At 45.1% G+C, this 25,227-nt stretch overlaps 1 protein-coding gene across 2 annotated transcripts in view; it reads left to right on the top strand.

The window, feature by feature from the left end:
• CPAMD8 (C3 and PZP like alpha-2-macroglobulin domain containing 8) overlaps positions 1 to 25,227 on the top strand; it is a 1,104,327-nt gene that overhangs the window by 1,030,151 nt on the left and 48,949 nt on the right. The window contains exons 42-43 of one of the 2 annotated variants that reach the window (XM_069217903.1): positions 10,291 to 10,462; positions 16,492 to 17,527. In XM_069217903.1, the coding sequence (XP_069074004.1) occupies positions 10,291 to 10,462; positions 16,492 to 16,495 (176 nt within the window). In that variant the 3' untranslated portion in view covers positions 16,496 to 17,527. Of the gene's footprint in view, positions 1 to 10,290; positions 10,463 to 16,491; positions 17,528 to 25,227 lie in introns of those variants that run through there. The other variant, XM_069217904.1, reaches the window with a different exon arrangement.

Here is a 25,227-nt window from a genome sequence, read left to right as displayed (position 1 = left end):
GGTGCACTAAACCATAGGTGAGGGCATAAGTGCATGAGCACTATGCCCCTACAGTGTCTAAGCAAAACCTTAGACATTGTAAGTGCAGGGTAGCCATAAGAGTATATGGTCTGGGGGTCTGTCACGCACGAACTCCACAGCACCATAATGGATACACTGAAAACTGTGAAGTTTGGTATCAAACTTCTCAGCACAATAAATGCACACTGATGCCAGTGTACATTTTATTGTAACATACACCCCAGAGGGCACCTTAGAGGTGCCCCCTGAAACCTTAACCGACTATCCGTGTAGGCTAACTAGTTTTAGCAGCCTGCCACACACCAGACATGTTGCTGGCCACATGGGGAGAGTGCCTTTGTCACTCTGTGGCTAGTAACAAAGCCTGTACTGGGTGGAGATGCTTATCACCTCCCCCTGCAGGAACTGTAACACCTGGCGGTGAGCCTCCAAGGCCCCCCCCCCCTTGTTACAGCGCCCCAGGGCATTCCAGCTAGTGGAGTTGCCCGCCCGCTCCGGCCACGGCCCCTTTTGGCGGCAAGGCCGGAGGAGATAATGAGAAAAACAAGGAGGAGTCACTGGCCAGTCAGGACAGCCCCTAAGGCATCCTGAGCTGAGGTGACTCTGACTTTTAGAAATCCTCCATCTTGCAGATGGAGGATTCCCCCAATAGGGATAGGAATGTGCCCCCCTCCCCTCGGGAGGAGGCACTAAGAGGGTGTACTCACCCTCAGGGCTAGTAGCCATTGGCTACTAACCCCCCAGACCTAAACACGCCCTTAAATTTAGTATTTAAGGGCTCCCCAGAACCTAGGAACTCAGATTCCTGCAACCTAAGAAGAAGAGGACTGCTAAGCTGAAAAACCCTGCAGAGAAGACGGAGACACCAACTGCTTTGGCCCCTAGCTCTACCGGCCTGTCTCCCCACTTCTAAAGACACTGCTCCAGCGACGCTTTCCACAGGGACCAGCGACCTCTGAATCCTCAGAGGACTGCCCTGCATCTAGAAGGACCACGATCTCCCGAGGACAGCGGCTCTGTTCACCAAAGACTGCAACTTTGAAACAAAGAAGCAACTTTGCAACAACTTGCGTTTCCCGCTGGAAGCGTGAGACTTGACACTCTGCACCCGATGCCCCCGGCTCGACTTGTGGAGAACAAACCCTTCAGGGAGGACTCCCCGGCGACTGCAAGACCGTGAGTAGCCAGAGTTGCCCCCCCCTGAGCCCCCACAGCGACGCCTGCAGAGGGAATCCCGAGGCTCCCCCTGACCGCGACTGCCTGCTTCTAAGAACCCGACGCCTGGTAGGGACACTGCACCCGCAGCCCCCAGGACCTGAAGGATCCGAACTCCAGTGCAGGAGTGACCCCCAGGAGGCCCTCTCCCTTGCCCAGGTGGTGGCTACCCCGAGGAGACCACCCTTGCCTGCCTGCATCGCTGAAGAGACCCCTTGGTCTCCTATTGCTTTCTATTGAAAACCCGACGCTTGTTTACACACTGCACCCGGCAGCCCCCGTGCCGCTGAGGGTGTACTTTCTGTGTGGACTTGTGTCCCCCCGGTGCCCTACAAAACCCCCCTGTTCTGCCCTCCGAAGACGCGGGTACTCACCTTCTGGCAGACTGGAACCGGGGCACCCCCTTCTCCATTGAAGCCTACGCGTTTTGGGCACCACTTTGACCTCTGCACCTGACCGGCCCTGAGCTGCTAGTATGGTAACTTTGGGGTTGCTCTGAACCCCCAACGGTGGGCTACCTTGGACCCAAACTTGAACCCCGTAGGTGGTTTACTTACCTGCAAAAACTAACAAACTCTTACTCCCCCTAGGAACTGTTGAAAATTGCACTGTCTAGTTTTAAAATAGCTATATGTGATTTATGTGAAAACTGTATATGCTGTTTTGCTAATTCAAAGTTCCTAAAGTACCTACCTGCAATACCCTTAATTTGAAGTATTACATGTAAATCTTGAACCTGTGGTTCTTAAAATAAACTAAGAAAATATATTTTTCTATACAAAAACCTATTGGCCTGGAATTGTCTCTGAGTGTGTGTTCCTCCTTTATTGCTTGTGTATGTACAACAAATGCTTAACACTACTCCTTTGATAAGCCTATTGCTCGACCACACTACCACAAAATAGAGCATTATTATTATATCTTTTTGCCACTATCTTACCTCTAAGGGGAACCCTTGGACTCTGTGCATACTATTCCTTACTTTGAAATAGTGCATACAGAGCCAACTTCCTACAAGGGGTTTGAACCCTCTGTTGGAAAGGGCACCTGTCGTAAGGCCTGTATGTTCGCCTGAATTCTTTTCTTCTCTCGAGGCCGCTGCCCTCATGGTGTCGACCTCCGCCTTCATAAGTGCCATCTCATCATCCGTGTGGGTTCCAAAGAGCGAGTTTCCATTAAGGGGAAGATTCATAATATGCTTTTGCGCTTCCTGTTTTAATCCTGTGAGCCTCAGCCAGGAAGATCTTCTCGCACAAACCCCATGCGCGTAACCATGTGCTGCCAAGTCTGCACCGTCTGCTGCCGCACTGATGATCTGATTGGACACCAGACTTCCCTCCTGAAGGATCTCCTGAAAGTCCTGCCTGTTCTCTCTAGGCAGCATTTCCCCAAATCTGCTCAGCGAGCCCCTGAGTGACCGATCATATCTGCCTAGGAGTGCTGAGGCGCTGGAGACCTTCATCATTGACTCCGCCGTGCCACACATCTTCCTCCCCAGAGAGTCCAGGTGTCTACTCTCCTTGTCCGGTGGAACCGTAGAGGATGACGCCACTGAATGCGTCTTGCGGGCTGCGGCCAATATGACTGAGTCTGGGGGTGGATCAGCCCTGAGAAACAGAGGATCTTGATCAGGGGCCTTGTATTTTTTCAAGATCCTAGCGGGAGCTGAACGGAGGTTTGCTGGCATTAAAAAAAAGTCTCCATGGTTGGCTAGAGAAGACCAGGCACAAGCGGTAACAACTTCTTTGAAACCGCCCTGTGTTGCAGGGTTTCAAAGATTACTGACGAGGAGGTTGAAGGTTCCGGGACATCAATATTAAGCTTTTGTGCTCCCCTGAGCAGCACCTCGTTGAAAGTCGTAATGTCGTCCACCGGGGAAACTCTAGCTGGTGGAGAATCCGTCAGAGTCGGGGAATAACCTCTTATGGAAGATCTCGACGATGTGGACCAAGAAGGAGACCTTCTGTGATGGCGCGATCTTGACCTTGATCTTCTCTGGGAGCGTGACCTGCTCTTAGATCTTGTTGTAGTGCGCCGAGGCCTAGTGGCAGACTGGCGAGACGTAGAACGAGCCCGTTCTGTACGCGCTGTTGGCGATGGTGTCCTCGGAAGAGACGCTGATGGTGAATACATCTACGAGTATTGAGAGTCTGGAGAAGCCGGCGCTTTAAGACTCTCCAACCACCTTGGCAATAGGTTTATGGGCGAGATGTACCCTGACGATGCGGCCCTTGACCGCCCAGACGATCCACTCCTTATGGAGACCACTGGACTTGTTGGAGTGACATTCTTGTGAGCCGGTGGTTGCTGACGCTCTTCCCCTTGAGAGATAGGCAGCGCCTGTCTCGACGTCGAAGGGTGTACCGACGTCGAAGGAAGTACCATGGACTGCTCAGGTCTCGACGTCGAGCGCCTCGGCGGCGACAGGTGGTCCCTTGAATGTGCTCGGCTCGACATGGTACGCTTCGTCGTCGAGTGATGGACCGCTGACGACGGAAGCCTCTGCTCTCCCTGTTGAGGCGATCTCGACGTCGCCCTTCGTGCCGTCGAGGGATGTGATGCCTTCGACGGTGTACGAGCACGGCAGTGCTGGCTCGATGTCGATCGGTGGGTTGCCGTCGACGGAGATCTGTCCCGATGAAGGCTATGCGCCTTCGACGTCGTATCCGTCGACGTCGGTCAGGTCGCCGTTGACAGCGATCTGCGTTGATGCGACGGTGGCAGCGATGACGTCGACGGGGAACAGACAGGCACCTTCTTACTAGCTGACGTAGATCTAGCCTGTCTCTCCTGAGAATGGCTGGTTGACTGCCTGGGAAGCGAAGAGGACGATGTTTTCTGGCTCTCATGAAGGCCATGAAGCCTGATTTTCTCTCTGTCCTTAAGAGTCCTTTTGGACATGTTCTTACAGTGCCTTCATTTGTGTCAGGGCAGTGGCTCTGAGGCAAACACACAATACAGAGCGAGTGTGCATCAGACTGGGCCTTCTTCTTCCCACAGGAAGGACCCTTCACAAAAAGAGAAGGCATTTTCCAGTCAGGAAAAAATCCCCTCACTCAGACAAAGGTGAAAAACGTCGAGTGAAGGCAGAAAAAACAGTGTATTTGAAAAAAATTCTGTGAAAAACTCAGAAAAATTGAGAGCTCAATGCTCCACGATCCTCTCAGAAGAAGCCGGAAAAAAGAACTGACCTAACTGTGAACCAACTGTCACCTCTCCTTCACCCCTGAGGCATGGTGGGATACTGGAGGTGCTCAGGGTCTTAAAGGCACTGTGCCAAATTTTGTGGTTCTGCTGTATTAACCTGCATGCAGCCTATTGGCTAATGATGCTCCATTGTTTTCAATGTAGTTTTTTCTCTTTTTTCACGTTTTGCTACTGCTTCTTTTCCTGGGCCCAGCTATGGGGCTTTGGAAAGTTCTTCTTGTAATTATAAAAGGGAGTGTTTAAAAACAAAACAAAAAACAAACAAAAAAAAATAAAAAATCCATAGAAACAAAGCATTTTAGCCTGTTTATCAATATAGTCTGCATTGCTGTTGTGCACATGTATACATGAATTTGGTAGGAAAATTGTGTACTAAAAAATGCTATATTTTTCTTGTTTATTTCATACTTATACATGTGGTTTTTTTTTTATATATGCTCCGGGATCCCCGCACGAGGGTGGGAATATTCAATGTTTATGACTTTGATGAGGATACCCCTGGAAGAGAACTAGGATTTACAGGTAAGTAACTTATCCTTCTTTTACGGCTGGCCCATTTTCATAGTCTGCAGTGTCCACACTTACGAAAACCTATTGTATGGGCAGAAAGCCAATCCTCCTTAGTACGACTTAAAGGATAACTCGGACTTAAAATACTTCTTAGGGATTTTCCTCTCCTGTACGTAATTTCAGGTTTGGTGCCAATAATACCTTTCAAAGTGTCATCTTGTGACAGAATATGCCAGTATTTATTAACAAACTTACGTAAAAATCATCTTGAATTTTCTGTGTAATCTATTACCAATCTTACTTTATGCTGCTCACTGCGAGTGGTATGTTCCTTAGATTTTAGTGTGTCCTCCCTGTGAATATGCTTTATTCTACATTTCACCTTATTGATAATGTGCCTTTGGTATCCCCGTTGTTCAAACCGCTGACACATATCCTCAATGCATTTTTCAAACTTGTCATATTTACTACAATTGCGTCTCGCCCAAATCATTTCACCATAAGGTATTGCAGAAATGTGATGATGTGGATGGGCACTTGCAGCATGTAAAATAGAATTACAAGGATTTTCTATATAGCCTACTATGAATTCTGTTGTTTTCTATAAATAACTGTGTCCAAAAAATCAATGCAATTATTACTGTACTGATAGGTGAATTTCACATTCATATTGTTTAAATTGAGAAATTTACAAAACTCAGTTAATTGTTCCACACTCCCTGTCCAGATCATGAGGCAATCGTCATTGTAACGACCCCAGTATAGTATGCCCGTATGCCATTTGTCGGCGTCTGGGCCCCAGACCCACCTCTCCTCAAACCAACCCATCAACAGGCTGGCGTAAGAAGGGGAAAATCTGGAGCCCATCGCCACACCCTGCTTTTTTCTATACCAGTCCTTTTTTAAAAGAAAACAAATTGTTAGTAAGAATTAGTTCTATCATGCCTAATATCATCCTTGTATGTTGCCATAAAGTGATTGATTACTTACTAAGAAATGATTCAACAGCCTTTAAGTCAAGGTCATGTTTTATACATGTGTATAAAGAAACAACGTCCAACATGACTAGCAACATATTAGATTCCCAATCAAAATCACTTAGAATACTAAGGATATGTGTAGTGTTTTTAATGTATGATGGAAGATTATTGACCATGGGTTGAAGGAACACATCAACATACTCTGATATTTTTACAGTTGGCCCAGAGATTCCCAAGATAATGGGTCCCCCCGGTGGAAACAATGATTCCTTATGTATTTTAGGCAGGGTGTATAAACATGGATACCTTGGATGATCCACCAAGAGATATTGATATTCATCTTTGTGTAGTAATTGTTGCCCATACCAATTTCTCAATTTTTTCTGGATAATGTTGATTAGGCCCGGAATCGGGTTATATGTAAGTTTTTCATAGCACCGTGCATCTTGTAACTGAGTAGCAATTTCTTTTTCATAATCACACTTATTCATTATCACCACATTTCCTCCCTTATCTGCTTGCCTGATCATTATTTGGTCATTCTGCTGAAGTTCATTAAGGTCCTTCCTTTCATTTGGGATGCCGTTTCCTTGAACAAAATTCTTTCGTTGCACCTCTAATCAGGTGAGCCACCAGAATGAATGTTGTATTGACTCTGAATCCCCTGAGCATGTTAATAGTTTAGTATGAGGTGGGTGATATAATACAATTGAACACCTATATTTGGACGGAGTGTTCAAGTTGGCCACATATATGCTTTATTGGTAATCATAGTGCTTTGTGCTAATTAAGGGTAGTCTGAGGAGTCTATATAGAGTTTATATTAAGGGATTCATGATGACGTTGTGACTTAGTTCTTTTTTGTTTTACTTACCCGACAGATATCATTAATACAACGAAAGGTGCGCATTGAAGGTGGCATTAATGTGGGCATAACAACGAGTATCGGTTCTTAATATTTGAATTACTGCATAAACATGGTAATTGCATTTTATTGATAAAGATTGTTGAGCTTGTTTTTTTTAACATTATGGCACATAAGGGCATTATTATGTTTGGTGCTCACTGGGTTATTTGGAAGATATACAGGGTCTTTACTCAGTATGGTTTGACAATCCTTGTTTCAGATTGGTTCTTTCTTTTTTTCCACACCTGTGCACTAATATCACGATTACTAATTAACTTATGGTGCATGTAATTGAGAGGGGTTATTTGTCTAAGATTTGATACATGGAATTAACATGCATGGGTATGCATGTGTAGTTTAATATCTATAAAAACTGTTCTACCCCACCCTTTGGTGAATTGGTGGTAGACCTTGATACCATTGTATACACTTGCTGACTGATTCAGATTTACTTAACAGGAATATCCTTGATATATAAGTACAGCCCTGACGAAGTCATTGGGGTAATCCCCGGACGAAACACTTGTTGGCTGTGTGGTTGGCTGTGATGCTTAAATCAGCTGTGAGGATTAAACCGAATGATACATGTGGAAAACTTCATTGAGAATGGGCTGAACAGTTTGGAACTTTGATATTTGATCATAATACAGATTGGAGCAACATACATGACTGATTTTCACCAGCTTTCACTGAATTGGACTTGGATATTTACATTTATTCAGACATTGTAATATATTCAGGTTCATTTGCATTTTACTCCAGTTCATGTTCAATATACTTTTTCCAGGAATATATGGATGGTTGTTTTTGTGTCTAGAACACTGATTCCGGAGTACTTTTTGTTTTACTGTGTTTAATGTATTAATATAACGAGTGCCTTTTGCTGTTTATGGTTTAGAGTTGTGCGTTTTCGCACACAATTAGGGCTTAGGGGTGGGGCCCTACAAGGGTGCACCGTTTGTGGATATTGCTTTCATCTAATTTTTACCTCATTGCCCTGAGCTCTATTTGTTTCCCATCAGAGTTAACCCACCCGAAATAAAGAGAAAAAGTAGTCCAGAAACCAGAAGGAAAACATCGAGCCTCTTATGTTTTCAGCAACTGGTTGATGCGCTCGCGGATGGGTTGAACACCAGAAAAGGCATAACTTATGTATGCCTTTCACTAATGAAATCAAGTGGATTTTAAAAGGCAAGCCCACAAACCAATGAAAGTGACTGACGTGACATGGGGTGGTTAGAAGCCCAGAGAGAGATTACAACAGGAGACAGAGCACTTTGCGCTCTCCCCTAAAAATGTGTCTTTAAAGGGCATGTTCACTGCTGCAACATGGTCTTCTACATTCAACCAAACATTACTGTGCAGCTGTTTCAGCTCAAATATCAGTCAATTTTAAAACAGATGTTTGGCATATCTCCTTATTCCAGCCATCCTACAAGGGGAACAAATAACACTACATAATCTATGTATGTACATCTAGAAATTATTTCATGCCACGAAAGATACCGGTTACTACCCTTAACAATTTTTTGGGCCACTTGAAGCTCTTCTCAAGTCACATGACCCACCCGGAAGAAGAAGGATAGTAAGTGCTGAGAAAGGGGAATTAAAAAAAAAAATTGAAGTCACATACAAGGGCATTGTGGGGTTCATCTTTAGTGAGTCATACTGTATCCACCCCGATTGAATCCCAAAGCCTAAAAATAAAGAAATGGTTAAATAAATAAATAGCAATAATGGGAACACTTTCCGACCCACCCATAAGACAGTGAAATAATGCACAATTTATTAATCTAGAACAGCTTGAATCTGCAAAACCATGGTTACAGATAACTGGATCCTATTTCTGCAATGCAGGGCCAAATTAAAGTCAACTCAATTGAAGCTTATTTTATTTTTCGGTGGGTTCCATATTGAGATTATCCCCCTGCTTACGTGCTATTCACATTCCTCACAAAATATCTTTGGTTAAGGCTGCTTTCAAATCGTAGACAATTTATATCTACACTTTTCAGGCTCCAAGTTTAAGTGCTGTGCTGTTTTGGAACAACAATGCAACAGTCACTAGTGTGTGTTTAACACTTGAACAATATTTGTGTTGGATGCAAAACATATACAGATGGCATCTTGCGCTACATTTTGTGAAGCACAAGAGTGCTGCAGTGTCACTTGGCCTGACAACAAATTCCTGACAACCGCCTGTCACAGTGTGTCAGCAAAATAATGAATGCTTCTTTTTTTAACGCTGAATTGCACCATAAAATGTATGGGTATATGGAGAGATTATGTCACTACAAAACGCTAATTTTACAACTAGGCACCTCCTTTTTGCGTTGTAAGCGACTAAGGGTGAGTGGACCAATGGTCGTGAACCCAGACTATTGTCCCACTATTCTCCATTATCCCAGCACACCTGTGCTGTAGACCCAAAAATTACAGTATCAAAATATGTTGTTTTAAAACCCTTACAGTGCAACCATAGTACTGTGGCTACCCGAATCTCTCTCACAATGCAAGCCATTTTTAGAATCGAGCCCTGTCCTGCACTGCTAGGCTGCTGACGAAAAACAGTTATGTCCAAAAGAAATCATTAATAGTCATTCTGTTTTTCATAGGGACTGCCACCAATTTGGTTCAACTTTCATTCTCCATATATTCAGAAATGGTGGACTGTAATTCAGTCCGATTCAGCTGCCTTTGCAGGGTCTAGTATGGAGGAAGATTATTCTCTGTGGGAGCAGCAGCTCATAGGAACGTGCTGCATAACAGCCTTTGATATGTACTCAAAAGAATGGAAACTCTACTCTGTGCCTGATAACTACTTGCTGTAATACTGTCCAGATTCCCTGGTCATTGCAAATAGAGCCAAGTGTGCTAGATATGTACTGTATAAGCTAAAATAACATAACATTTGCACTTCATTGGTACTGTTATTGTGCCCTTATATGTTTTAACAATTTGTGTTTACAATTTCCGTGGAACTAGGAATTAGTTCAGACATGGGGAAAGGGGGAGCTCTGTTTTACTAACTTTTGCTTTGTTGTTCTGGCGAAAACTAAATTTTAAGGAAAATCTTGCATCCATTGAAACACATACATCTTAAGATTCATCGAAACGTGGCAAAACATCTCTCCTGGTTTGATTTGGTTGCTACCAATCATTTCAGAAGAGCGGATGCGCTTGGACTAAAATAACACTGCTAGAACACTTGGTTGGTTTCTTGGAAGCAGTTACTTCTCAGAATGAACATGGTACCATGTTTCCTAGCCTCGTTGCCGTAGGAGGGTGACTGTACTAACGACAAAGCACATCAGTGTTATATTAACGTTTAAGGAACACTTCCTTATCAAACTCATCTATGATCTTCATTGAAAGTTCCCCAGTAACCGCAGCAGCATTGTGTAGTCCTAATATTAGCTTTCTCTTTTTTTTTTTTTTTTTATTTCACAGTGGAGGAAGTTCCTGGCCTACAGGCAGAGCTTTCATATTACTCTTACGAATACGACCCCGATCCTTATGCTTCAGAGATTGATGACGTCTTCGAGTCTGTCGGAGAACTGACACCAACACTCAGTACGTCAGATGGAGAAAAGAAACAGGAACCAATCAAGACAGCAGAATGGTAAACTCCGTTGTGGTCATTAAAGGGTTCATGGTTGATATAGACTGCTATCTTTGCTTCCTCAGTCAGTCAACTGCCGACTCCTTATAAGAATTTAGGACTTCTTTTCCCGTAGAGCCTACTAAGTTTTATGTTGCCACAATAAATAACGGAGGTAAGGACTTGCCTAGTTTACACGCCAAATGAACTCATTTCCAGATTCCCTTGAGGAAGTGATGAACGCAAGAATGTTCTTTCTCCCAATCTCTTCCTGCGCTATCTCTGAATATTACCGTGCCCACGCTGCTGGCCACTGAGGCCCCAATCACAAGCAAGTTGTGAAATTCCAATTCGGGAGAAACCCCTTTTTGTGTAGGGATCAGGACAATCAGCTGTGCAGTAAGAGCAGCGCCCTCAAAATACTTCTAGGGAACATTTCAGAAGGCAACAGCTACTGAAATTCCCCAAGGGAAAATGCTAGGTAAGTACCAAACCATTCGGGATTTGGTGGGAAAAATTCAGCATGTAATTCCTCAATTTGCTGACAAAAACTCATAAGAGGTGGCTAATGCTTCCAGTAAATACCGCACCCTGTGATATCAATAGTCAGTAGGTGCGGTAAATAGATCATCCTGTTCTGAGTCACTTGTGATCAGGGCTTAATTGTTAGCATATCAGACTTTTTCCACATTCCGTGTTTTGCTTTGCATTTGTTTTTATTAGCATTTTTTTTTTTTTTTTACAAACGTGTCCCCGAGTGTGGGTCTCTCCTGCCCACTTCATAAGAATATTCTCAGTATACATTAGATTTCTATTTCGCACCCAATGATGAAAAACTCTAAGCTGGGTGGTCATCCGTAACCTTGCCTCCTAGCAGATACGATTAGCGGTAAATGTGCAATGAGAAGAATTTCAGCGCTTATAAAGTAAAAAAAAAAAAAAAAGACACAACAGATAGCAAAATACAAAGCAGTCATCAGCCCCCCCCCCCCACCCCGCATAGTTTTGAGCATTAATCACACATAACGTACTTTGCAATCCTAAGCAAGTGTCAGATGTTTAGTCAGCCTATGGGAACCTGGCGTCCTTTGCCTCCTTCACTTCCAACTTTTGCAAATAGATATCCCAGGACGTGATACCCCACTTTGCCCCCTTCCCAAGCTAGTATCTTTCAAGCACTGCTACCTCAGTATTCGCCCAGATTTCCACACCATTGCAATGCGGTGTTTGCACAGCACAAACGCCAAGTCAGTAAATCTGTGGAGGGTGGATACCCAGTAGGCAGCACTATGGTGAGGGCGATAGCACCTTATCCACCTGGACAAAGGTGTTGCACACCACCTCTTCCCACACACAGTGTACTCCAGAACAATGCCGTTCCTACATCCCTTGTTACGATCAAAGATTATTCATTTGGACTGCCATATAAGACACAGGATGAACTTGTAAAATATTCTGATGTTTTAAGCACTTAACTGCAGTTGACGAATCATTCATGTCCATAGCAATATCTTCAGAGTGCGGTCAAAGTACACAGTTCATCCACTTCTTTCCTTCTGAAAATGCTTCTGGTGTTTTCACCAGAAGGGTTTCTTTTCGAAAAATAAAGTTGGGACAAGAGGCAAGAGCTTCCCTCGCGTCCGTATTTATTTATTTATTTATTTCTGGATCAGTGTGAAGCTCAGCAAGCTTAAGTCTCACTGATTTAAAGTGAAACCACTAGTAAGCGCCATTAGGTGCTGACTGGTTTCACTTTGATTGGGGGACTAATCCAAACGGGAGAGAAACCACTGGAAGGGGCACAAACCCCACTTTCCAGAGGTACCTCTCTGCAATGGATCAATGCTTTTGAATCTTCGCAGGAGTGCGATCCCCAAGCAGCATTCCACCCACTAGCATCAGGGATTTTGTCTTGGAGGGGAGCGGCCCCAGTGACCGTTGGCAAATGCTCCCCACTACTCCAAAAAAAAAAAAAAAAACATCTTAAGCCTTCTTGGGAGTAGATTGAGAGGTTTCTTCCCATTTGGCCCTCCAGTGGGAAAAAAGCCCACTTGATACAAGGAAGTATTTATTTTTTTAAATGAAGGAGTGGGGTAAGCCCACCAAGGCACTGGTCTAAACGTGCACCCCAAGTTGGGCACAATACTCTTTCTTCCTCCCTCTTCCTTGTAGGCGGAAAGCACTCTAGACACCAGCGATACAGGGATAAAAAGTACAGTAGACAATAGTGATATATATTCTTTATTTTTAGGTCGAGTGCGCAAGCGCTTAGACCTTTTGTAAGTATTGTCGGCTTTTAACCACGCCCATCACTTTACTCGTTCTTGGGCTTGCCTCTCAAAAATCACTTGATGTCATTGGTAAATGCTTCACATCTGTCCCGCCTTAAGGCTGTTTTTGTCATGTCTTGCAGACTGCTCCTGTTACATAGATAATTGCACCACTGGTGATATAATTCAGCATGGGTGAACTATTTTTTTTACTCTCCCCTTCGTGCTGCCTGGTGGCCCTGGCGCTCACGGCACAAACAGACACAACATATCTGAACTCGATCGTAACACTGGTCACATTGTTCAGTTACCTAATCAGTGATTTCTTGTGGGTCTCCCCTTAAAACACCTGAAAATAGTAAATGCTTTATGTAAAACTGAAATTCTCAAAGTGAAAGTGGCTCTCCCACCACTGCAGGAGAGATGATTCTACAATATTCACTGCACTCTGGAAAATGCGACCCATAATGTTGTTCAGGGCATTTCTTTTACCAACCATGTTTGCCCATAACTCAGCTTGTGGTGGTCCTAGAAAAATGGAACCACCACCAAAACGTTCAGCACGACACTCGTTCTGTCTAGGTCATCTCTGGGACCCACACTAGGTTAGTAGGGACCCTAAAATAATAACCCCTCCCAACATTCAGTGTCTTTCTAAGCATTCTCATGGCCGGAACGTTTTGTTTTACAGCCGGGAATAGCTGGTGTTTTAATGGTATTGGTTATAATATAATTTCTATAGGCCTGCTATCCTTGAAAATGTGTATGCACTGTGCCCTTCAGGGGCTAACTGTATAGTTACATGATCATGTTTATTATAAATGCAATTTTCATTGTGGTGTTCTCTAGGGGCTGTTCTGAGCATCACAATCATATCAACATACTGAAATATTCATGGCACAGAAACCTGTCCTATAATGCTCTGCAGGGCATTACTTTTACAAAACATTTGTACTCATAACTCAGCCTGTGGTGGTCCTTGGACAATGGGATCACCTTCAAAACATTTACCACAATGTGCTCCTTCTGTCTAGATCCTCTCTGGGTCCCCACACTATGTTAGTGGGGACTCCAAAATAACCTCTCCCACCATTGTGTCTTTTTGAGCATTCTCATGGATGGAACTTTTGTTTTAGAACTGGGAATAGTTTATGTTTTAAGAGTTTTGTTTATAATATCATTATTATAGGCCTGTTATTTCTGAAAATATGTAATGCACTATGACCTCTAGGGGCTAAATATATGGTTTCTCTGCATTATTTATTGCAATTTCCTCTTTGTATGGATTGCCATTTTCTTTTTGTGTGGTTATGCCCGCTAGGGGTTAACTCTATAGTTTCATGACCATGTTTCTTATAAATGATATTTTCATTGTTGTGTCCTCTAGGTGCTGTTCTGAGCATTAAAATCGTATCAACATAACAAAAATATGTGTGGCACAGAAATATGCCCCATAATACTCTGCAGGACATTACTTTTACAAACATTTTTGCTCATAACTCAGCCTGTGGTGGCCCTACGACAATGGGACCACCTTCAAAACATTGATCACATCTGTCATCTCTGGGGTTCCCACACTATGTTAGTGGGGAGTCCAAAATAATGACCTCTCCCACTATTAAGTGTCTTTTAAGCTTTCTTATGGTTAGAACATTTGTTTTACAGCTGGTAGATGTTTTCTTTTGATGGCCTTGTTTATAATATCATTGCAGTAGGCCTGCTAGCCCTAAAAATGCACTCTAGTGGCTAAGTATATGGTTACACTGCATTACTTTCTCCTGTTTTTTTCATGCAGCTATGCTCTCTTGGGGCTAACAATATGAATACAAGACCATGTTTCTAAGAAATTATATTTTTGTTGTGGTGCCTTCCAGGGGCTGTTTTTAGCATTACAGTCTAATGCCAAAGTTTATTTCTGATAAAGGTTTAAATGATAATTGTATATGCTTAATAATCTCTCCTTATTACAGTTATGACCATAATTCAGGCCATCTTACCATCCTTATTACACTATGGGGGTAAATACGAGTTTGGCGGTCTTTTGCCAAGACCGCCGTGGTGGAGGCCGCCAAAAGACCCCCATGTTGGTGGTCACACGACCACCATATTAAGAGTCACATTGTGAAGACCGCCAAACATCAATTAAAAATTTGAAACCTCCAGGAAACTGGAGAGCAGAAAAAGGCAGTCCCACCACCAGCCTGTCAAAAATCCACCCACCAGTTTACGAGTCACAAATCACCACTGCTGTTCTTCCAAGGTGTAGAACTACTGGCAGTACGAACCGCCAAAATGAACAAAACACCACATTGGATAGTTTGAATACCCCACACCAGACACACATCCACACACCTACACACTTCACTATTAAACACACACTCACACAATCCACAATCCTTTGCAAACAGAACACCACACACATACTCATAACACATTACACATATAACGAGCACACACAATCCACAACAAGCGTCTCACCCTCACAACGCACCACACACACCTCACCAATCACCCAATACTGCAATCTTACACTCACAACACCCCCACAAACCTTCCACACAACCACTACCATGTCCTCACAAAAACACCCACATTTCACTGAGGAGTTGAGGGTCATGTTGGATGAAATTGTCAGGGTAAAGCCACAACTGTTTGGAGCTCAGGTCCAACAAACATTGATTGCCAGGAAAATTGAGTTCTGGTAAAGGATAGTTGACAGAGTCAACTCAGCACCCTTCCACGCACAACATCAGGAAGAGGTGAAACGACCTACGGGGGAAGGTGCGTTCCATGACATCACGCCACCAGATAGCCGTGAACGAGACTGGCGGTGGGCGCCCACTTCCTCCCCCACAGTTCACATCTTGGGAGTAGAAAGTCATGGACATACTGCATCCAGAGGGCCTGACTGGAATACCCTACGGACTGTAGTCTAATAAGTACCCACAACACCCATGTCACACATCTGTCTTGTCCTGCATGCTACCTCAACACCCAAATAGTCCCTAATTAAATGAATGTCCCACTACACTGACTACCGATCCACCCAATGGCCCTCACCTGCATGCCACCACCTCACTCAGTCCAACTGCCGACACAGCCCTGGGCAAAGACAAATCAACTACTGGCTAATCATATCACTACGACTCCCAGAATGCACTAAACCACCAATGTGAAAACCTGGCATGTGCACAACACATAACATGTAATGCATGTACATCTAAAGTACGAGCTACACCATCTACCTTGTTCAAGTGAGGACCAGTATATGGCAATGACAGCTATGCAAAGGCAAACTCACAATAGCAACTAAAGCAAAACACAGATCCAACTCACATACCATCCTAATGAGCCACTGATCCATATCCCCAAGTCTGAAACAGACTGACCATGGGTTGGAAAGTAAGATAGCAGACTCCATGCACATGCACATCATCCAGAGACAGGACTATTACCCTAGCATACACACGTACTGTGTTCCCACTAGGACACCTTTGTGCTATGCAGCTATAATGTGTGACAACTAGCAAGCCCGAGTAATCGCTAGCTAACAGAGCTGAATAGTCATGTCAAGCATCAGTCAAACCCATAAGCCATCCGCAGTGCAATATGTACCATACTTGAATGACAGCTCCCAACGTGGAGCATAGAAATAAAGTCACAGTGTTGTATGTACAGCAAATGTCAGTGTCATTGCTGGGAATCATGTTAAGCCACTGTCTGCATCTCAAAGTGCTAACTAAACACACTATCTAAATTGTGTCTCACGCCACTCCACAGGTAACCCTGCCATTGCCACCATGGAAAGGATATCAGAGACTGCCAGTCCCCATCAGGATGAAGGCCCCAGTGAGGACAACACGCCTGCATGTCTGGACAGTGACATACAACCTGGCCTATCTGGGACTCCCTGCCTTAACCTGTCCACATGAACCCCTCCCACCCCGGGGCATCCACATCACAGCCAATCATTTGTCCCCAAACCTGTGTCACAGTGTCTGTTCAATCAGTTGTGTGCCCCACAGTACAGGGACCTGTGTCGAACCTTGACACCCCAGACAGCGATGGTCTAGTTACCACTGGAGGTAGGCCCCCAGCTGCACAGGCATCTGAAGGCAGGGTACGTGGGAGGGATGCTGTGGGCCAGAGGGTGGGGTTTCCAAGGGACTCAAGTGACCAGGAAACCATCTCCCAAGTCTTGGGAGCATACCAAAGTTCCCAGTTCAGGATGGGCCAATTTATCACCATGTTGGGGGGAAAATCAAAGGCTGCAGAGGGAATACCATTATGATGTCATGCAGCAGTGGCAGGAACATAATGCCACCATGGCTTCCATTGCAGGGGTGCTGAGGAACATCAACACCACCCTGCCTGGTTCATCAACACACCATCAGGCCCCTTCCACTAGCAACATAACATCATGTCCCATCTACATCAGCGTCAGCTAGTGGAATGGAGGCCCTGGCAGGGGAACCACATGCCTCAGACACCCCAACCTCTGTACAGAACAACTCCCCCGCAAACGTGGACGTCCACCCAGACATCCGGCTGGAGCAGACGCCAAGACCAAACCCACTTCCAGGATGTGAACCGTCCTGATTTGTCACCCTTGTGTGCCACTGAGACACTCTGTTGACTGTTCTGAGACATTATTCCATTTTCCCATGGTAGGACACAGGACCCGTGGAGCCAACTGTTGTAGTAGCTACTCTGATGAATCCATCTATCATGACTTCAGTCATCACCTTTTAATTTGTTGTTCACATTTTATTTGTCTTTTTCTACCCTGAAATGCACAATAAATCACATTTGGACACAGCTACTGTTTATATGTCTTTAATGATACACCAACATTTGTCATGCTTGCCAACTGGGGTCCAGTAATGCCTCCCTGATTAGAACAGGCAGTGTAATGGCCATCAGATTGAGGCTCCCTCAGCAGGAGACACATGACAACTGAAATGTGACTGGACAGATGTCAGAGAGGTTAAACTCCTGAAAAACAGCAGGGTATAGTCTGTATTATAATCTGCAGTTAGAGCATGCCAGAGAGTACAATCAGGAAGAAAGGCATGGTGGCATACTAAGCACATTTTCAGCTAACAGAAGTAATGCCCATGGTAGACTACCTACAAAGCAGGGGCACCCAGATTAGACCAGTACATCACCAGGTACAGGCTCATCACATAACCATACCATAGCTACACAATCACAAAACCCATGCAACACACAAAGATCATCACAGAAGAACACAGTACTAAAACCATACATTTACATAGACCCCATATCTGTAGGATTTTCAGTCACCTTTGTCAGTATGCAGTTACCTGGACCTTGGACGGCAACATCAGTATACAAACACCAGTAGGTGCCAAGCACATCACTAAGTACCTCATCCATTGTGAATGCACAGGCCATGATGCAAATATCACACATGTCCCACTAACTACAACTGACACATAATAGACCATTTCACCCCCTCCAAACCCACTGGGAATAGGACATGATTAAGCTGTCTCAACCCCACTTGTATGGGGGAAGTAGTAACAAGGTACCAGCCACTCTACCCACATCCATATTATCACCAATCTGTCTGGTACACCTCTCATGGCTGTCAGCAAGTAACATTACCTAATGACCATGAATACCTCAAGCCTAGTTTGCAAAGCATAACTGGAAATGGCCATATCATTGAGTGGAAGGAAACAAGGATAGGGAAATGCCACACACATAGCCCTACATTGAGTAGTCCAGTACAGAAATGTATGTTAGGATCTGATGTAACTGTACATGACAAAGCTCAACAAAATGTACTATACACTTTAAAATCTATCAGTCAGCATCCACAAGTCACACTTAGGCATGGGAACTCATGACTCCCCCACTGATGAAGCAAGTCAGGAGGAGTAATGGCTGACATCTACTTCAAATTATGCACATACAACACATCTCTAGGTCCATTTCACATACCTGTATGTCAGTTATAGTACTGATTGATGAGATCTGCCCTAGAGTCACCTGCTCCTTCTTCATCTGGCTCTTCATTACTTGTCATCTCTGCGTTTCCACCCACAGCTCCAGCTGCCTCACCCTCATCTGTTATCAATGGTGCCGATGTCTCAGGGTTAGATTGTGGAGCGTGCAACGATTATTTGGCATACCTTTTGGTGCAAATAGAGAAGGGCTCCTCCAGATAGGTCCAGGCACCTGAATCTTACCTTCAGGATCCCAAATTTTCGTTCGATTACACGTCTTGACCTTCTGTGGTCCTCACTGTAACAGAGTTCCCCTGGTGTGGCTTGGTACCTCACTGGTGTCAACAGCCAAGGACAATTTGGATAACCAGAGTCACCTATGTACACAGTGGTTGAATTACACAATTCTTGTATGTGTGACTGGCTCGACTGTGATGACAGAAGACATTACTCACAGACACACACCACAAAGCAAACTTACCAAGCAGCCAGGCCCTCTCTGTAGCCGTGCCATTAGATGTGGGGGCATTGCTGTTTCGCATAATGTAGGACTCATGCACAGATCCAGGAAACTTGGCTGTGACTTGTGAGATGTACTGGTTGCCAGACACACTACCTGCACGTTGATTGAGTGATATTTCTTTGTGTTCCTATACACCTGTTCATTAACTACGTGGGTGCCATCAATGGCTCCTACCATACGAGGATTGTGTCCCATATCATAAAAATCTGCCTTTACGTAGGGCAAATCCACACGTTGGGGGAATCTGATGTAGCTGTCTAGGTGTCTCAACAATGCACACAGTACATCCTTCAACACCAGACTGAACAGGGGCTGAGACATCAATATTCTGAAAAGACCCTTTGGCCAGGAAGTGTAGGACTGACAAGACTTGAACGATGGGAGGTATGCCATAGGGATTACGAATAGCAGGTATCAGATCTGGCTCCAACTGTGTACAAACATCCATGATAGTCTGACGATTCAGACGATAGGTCTGGATGACGTGCCTGTCCTCCACGGTTTCCAGGTCTACTAGTGGTTGGTACACTGGTGAGTGTCTCACTCTCCTCATGGCAGCATTACTGTGTAGAGAGAAGGGATTATACTCTGAGTTATGCAGTATGCACACATCTTTAACACACATAACATCTGTTGAGGATGCGTAGCACTTCTGACATATACAGTACTGCCCATAGATATGCACAGATTCCAACATCAATGCTGCACATTGGCTAACATGTTGATGGTAATGTACATGTTAAACTGATGTTTGTGTACATGTGTGTAAGTTGTACCTGTCCTGCACTATTCACACATACATCTTGTAACCTACCAATATCTACCCATGGCCAATGTCTCTCTGAGTAGCTTTACATAGTTCTCGCCATTTTTATTCCCTCATCACATAAATTGCCATATATATGCCCATTATCTTGCACATAGATGATGGCACTACATACGTATCTACTCTTATTTTGGTAGAATAGGTGAATGACGCAGATTAATAAACACATCCATCAATGAAATATTCCCAAAATGTCAGGTGTCTGATCTACTGTACTGGGCAGTTGGAAGTGACCTAAGTCTGCCGGCGGAAGTCTTCATGGCTGTAGGCGGCCGCAACCGCCATGCAAGTTGCCATTGGGTAACATGGGTGCTTTTGGCAGACTTGGGCCAATGGAGATGACCGCTGGCGGTGACAGTCCTGTACGTGACGGTATTGAACGCCATTTTCGACAGTATTGCTCACTCGACTCCTGACACTGTGGCCAGCAAGACCGCCACGACGGGAGCTGCTGTATACTGCCTCTGGAAGCCATCATGCCACGTCCTGCAGATGATAGGGCCCCTGCCCTCACCCCCAGAAGAATTTGAGAGGCTGATGGATGAGGTCCTACCCCTGTATGGGCAGCTGTGTGGGGCACGAGAGGAGCAGGTGAGCCCTATGCCTTAGCCTTGTGTGATAGATGTTGGGTGTGACGTTGCATTGGGTGGGTGTAGATGCATGTAGATGGCATGATGTACAGGCGTGTGTGCTGAGAGGATGGGTGTGTCTGCCAACTATCTGTGACTGGTGTGCACAGATCACTCCTCTTGGTTTGGTGCCAGTATACATGACTTTCTCCTTATGTCTGTGTCATCCATGCAGGTGAACACCCATCAGAAGAAAGGGATCTAGCGTGGCATCGCCAAGCAAGTGCGGACCCTGGGGGTTCATTGCCGGAAGAGCACACATTGGAGAAAGCGGTGGGAGGACCTGAGATGCTGGGTCCGGAAGACCGCTGAGGCCCTGCTGGGGATGTCCTCCCAATGAGAAAGGGATGCCCGAAGGACCCTGAGCCCCCCTAACGGCCTGCATTTTGGTAGTGGCTTACCCTGAGGTGGATGGGCGTTTGAGGGCAGCGCAGCAGCCATAAGGGGGTAAGTACTTACAGTAACCATGTACTTTGCTCTGATAGTTTGGTGCTTGCTGTCACAGTTTACCAGCTGTGACAACGTAGGAGGTGCTACATGTATGTTGACTACAGGGATTACATTTTACCTAATTTGCCTGACTGAGGGAGGGAGATCTGACCCTAGGCTATCGCATGTGTACGTATAGGTCACCTGTGTAAATATACATCTGTCTGCCTGTGGGGATGTACAGTTGACAATGCAGACATGTGTCTCCACCCAGCCATAAATACATGTACATAGCCTGCTGTAGCAGCCTACGTGTCCAGTAATTCCTTGTCTATGAATGAGGATACACATTACATTTTAGCTCTATGGTGGCAGATTACTCCCATTTATGTACATCAACTGTATTTGCTACAGATTGCCTGACATATGTGGTAGTGGGCCTAGTTATCTTTTGATGTGGTACATGTATTGACTTCATGTGAGACTGCCATCTCATTCAGTCATCAGGCATGGGTAGATTTGACCTGTACAAATGGGTTTGTGTGTGATGTGGGGTATCAGTGTATGGTGACTGAAACGAGGCCTCAGGATTTTGATACATGTAATGATTTAGCTGTTCTCCAGACGTATTCTTAATGGGACTGCCATTTTGTGTCTTCTTCAAGGATTGTATCCATAGTGTAAGATCAGAACTGAGGGTTAAGGTAGGCATGTGATTTAAATGGCAGGTGCTGTGTACTTAGTCAATAGAATTGTCTTCACTTGCATGGTACATTACTTATGGCAATGGACAGGTCCGGAGTTAAATGTGAACATACACGATGTGATGTTAACTGTCAACTGCTGTTCCTAATGGTGATAGGAGAAATATGACCAGGATTAGGATGGATGTTAAGCTTGTGATGTTGGTATTCACCTGTTCGCCTCGAAGGCACAGTAAAAAATGGTGAAACTGACGCCTGCGAGGACTTCTTATGGCTCCGATGTAGAGAGCTAGGGGAAAAAAAATTCTGTCGAATGAAGGTGCATTGGGAGAATTCATAAGGTGAGGAATTCACAGGTAGCTACTGTATCCACCATAAAAAGTGTTACTGAAGGTAAGTAACTTGTTCATTTTCAACATCATAGTTAAGCTCCCCTCGGGAACCTGGTGCTTGTAACACTCCGAGCCCATCACTAGATGGCGACATATGCACAGCATATGAATCTGCAGCACTACATGCTACGAACAGATGTACACTGGGTAAGTGACATTTTCTACATATATATATATACACACACACACACACACACACATACTATCTATAACATTAATAGTTCGCTTTGTATGACCAGACAAGCAATGGGGAGGCAGGTGGGACTGGCAGGAATCCACCAGTAGCTACTTTATCCACCAGAAAAAGTGTTACCGAAGGTAAGTAACTTGTTGTTCTGATGGCTACAACTATCTGTGGGTTCCTCACCTTATGAATAGAATCCCAAATCAGTCCTGTACTCAGAGGTGGGTGCCTGACTGGTCAAACCAAGAAGTCCTGCAAAACTCGAACGGGCAAAATCGCCATCCCTCCTAACTTCCGATTCTAAACAATAATGCTTTGCGAAAGTGTGGAAGGAAGCCTAAGTGGCTGCCTTACAAATATCAGCAACCGGCACACCTAGCTAAAGCCAAAGTAGCAGACTTAGCCCTGGTGGAATGCGCCCTAATGCCCTGAGGAGGAACCTTCTTTGCTAGCGAATAACAAATCTTTATACAAAGAATGACCCACCTTGAAAGAGTCCTCTTGTGGACGGTTTTGCCATTCATTTTGCCCACATATCCAATGAAGAGCTGATCATCAATTCTGAAGTCTCTCCTTTCTGTGTAGAAGCTCAAGGCCCTTCTCGGATCCAAGCGATGCAGTCTTTCCTCCTCCTTTGATGGATGGGGAGGAGGGCAAAAGCACGGAAGAGTTATAGATTGTCCCAGGTGGAAGGGACTGACTACCTTAGGAAGGAAAGCCACCATGGTTCTCAGCACCACCTTGTTAGCATAAAAGGTAGTGAAAGGTGGTTGCACACTAAGAGCCTGAAACTCACTCACACATCTAGCTGATGTGATGGCTGTTAGAAAAACTGTCTTAAAAACTAAGAGCCTCAACGGGCAAGTATGCATAGGCTCAAACGGAGTGGGAGGAATTTTGTTTGTTAACCCTTAAAGGAACCTAAGAACTATAGGGGACTTAAATAAAGAAGGATGATCAGGAAAGCAAAAAAAAGTCGACAGTACAGATAAATACCCTTTCACTGTCACAACTGCGCAACCTTTCTGTGCTAAGGAACGTGTGAACTGCAAAAATTAGATTAATGGGCCTTTAAGGGATCAATTTGTCTCTCTCCACACCAAGTAACATATCTCACCCATCTAACGGCATATAGAGTCTTGGTGGAGTGTCGCCTGGCGATAAGATTACATCCACCACTTCTGGGGGGGTGGGGGAAGAAAAAAAGAACTCATATTGCCTGTTCAATCTCCAGGAATGTAGGTGCAGGCTCTGGAGGTGGGGGTGTAGACCCTGCCCCTGCAACTGCAAGAGGAGGTCTACTCTGTGAGGGAGACGGAGCGGAGGGCATAGTGAGAGGTGAAGGAGGTCTGTGTACAACACCCTTCTTGGCCAATCAGGAGCTATTAATATGACTTGGGCCCGGTCAGCTGAAACGCGTCCCCCAATGCCCCCAAGTATTTGATACTGGAGGTTGCAGAACGACGGGCAGTGTGCGTTCTCATGAGTGGCAAACAGGTCTATCCGAGGTGCTTCCCACACCCAGAAGACGTGAAGAACCACGTCTGGATGGAGACGCCACTTGTGATCGGCCGAAAAGTGCCGACTGAGAATGTCAGCACGTACACTGAGAACTCAAGCCAGATGGTTTGCTACTATGCAAATCCGATGGTCCTGTGCAAATTACCAGAGCCGCAGAGCCTTTCTGCATAGAAGGTACGACCCTACTTCTCCCTGCTTGTTGATGTACCACATCGTGGTAGTGTTGTCTGTTAAGACTTGTACCGACTGACCGCCAATGAACGGGAGGAAGGCCTTGACAGCCAGACGTATCGCCTGCAGTTCAAACAGATTGATGTGAAGCTTCTGTTCTACTGGAGACCAAAGGCCTTTGATCTTCAGGTCCCCCAGATGAGGCCTCCCACTCTAGAGTGGAAGCATCCGTTATGTCTGTGGTCATCGGAGGTGGAAGACAAAACGGCCTTCCTTGAGAGAGGTTGCAGTCCACAGTCCACCATTGCAGATCCACCGAAGCATCTCTGGGGATAGTTATCAACTCCTCGAGATCCCCTTTGTGTTGAAACTACTGCTTGCAGAGGCACCACTGGAGGCCCTCATGTGCCAACGTGCGTGAATGACCAACAGAATGCAGGAAGCGAACAGACCGAGCAGACGTAGGACCTTAAGTACTAGAACAGCCGCTCCCTTTTGAAACATTGGACTCATCTCCTGAATGTCCTGAATCCGATGCGGAGGAGGGTAGGCCCGATTCAATGTTGTGTCCAGTACTGCCCCTATGAACAGGAGGTGCTGAGAGGGTTCCAGGTGAGACTTGGGCACGTTTACTGTAAAGCCCAGGTTGAACAACAATTGGGTTGTCACCTGCAAATGGTGCAGCACGAGCTCTGGGGACCCGGCTTTGATCAGCCAATCGTCCAGCTAAGGGACAGATATTCCCTTTCTTCTGAGGTCCGCTGCAACCACTGCCATCACCTTCATGAAGACTTGAGGTGCGGAAGTAAGACCTAAAGGAAGGACGGCAAACTGGTAGTGTTGCGACCCTACCATGAACCGGAGATTCTTCCTGTGTGACTTCAGAATAGGGATATAAAAATAAGCATCCTGCAAGTCGATAGACACTATCCAGTCTTCCTTGTTCAACGCAAGAAGAACCTGTGCTGAGGTAAAAATTTAGAACTTTTCCTGCTTGAAGAACTAATTCAAAATCCTCAGATACAGGATAGACTCAATCGACCGTTCTTCTTGGGAATCAGGTAATACCTTGAATAACATCCCTGACCCCTCTCTTGCACCGGAACCAACTCCACTGCACCTTTTAACAAAAGGGTATGCACCTCCTGATGAAGCAACAGGA

The sequence above is a fragment of the Pleurodeles waltl genome, chromosome 12 (assembly GCF_031143425.1).
Source record: "Pleurodeles waltl isolate 20211129_DDA chromosome 12, aPleWal1.hap1.20221129, whole genome shotgun sequence".
Classification (NCBI taxonomy): Eukaryota; Metazoa; Chordata; class Amphibia; order Caudata; family Salamandridae; genus Pleurodeles; species Pleurodeles waltl.
The sequence above is the reverse complement of the archived record's forward strand: the minus strand, read 5'-3'. Positions and strand labels throughout refer to the sequence as shown.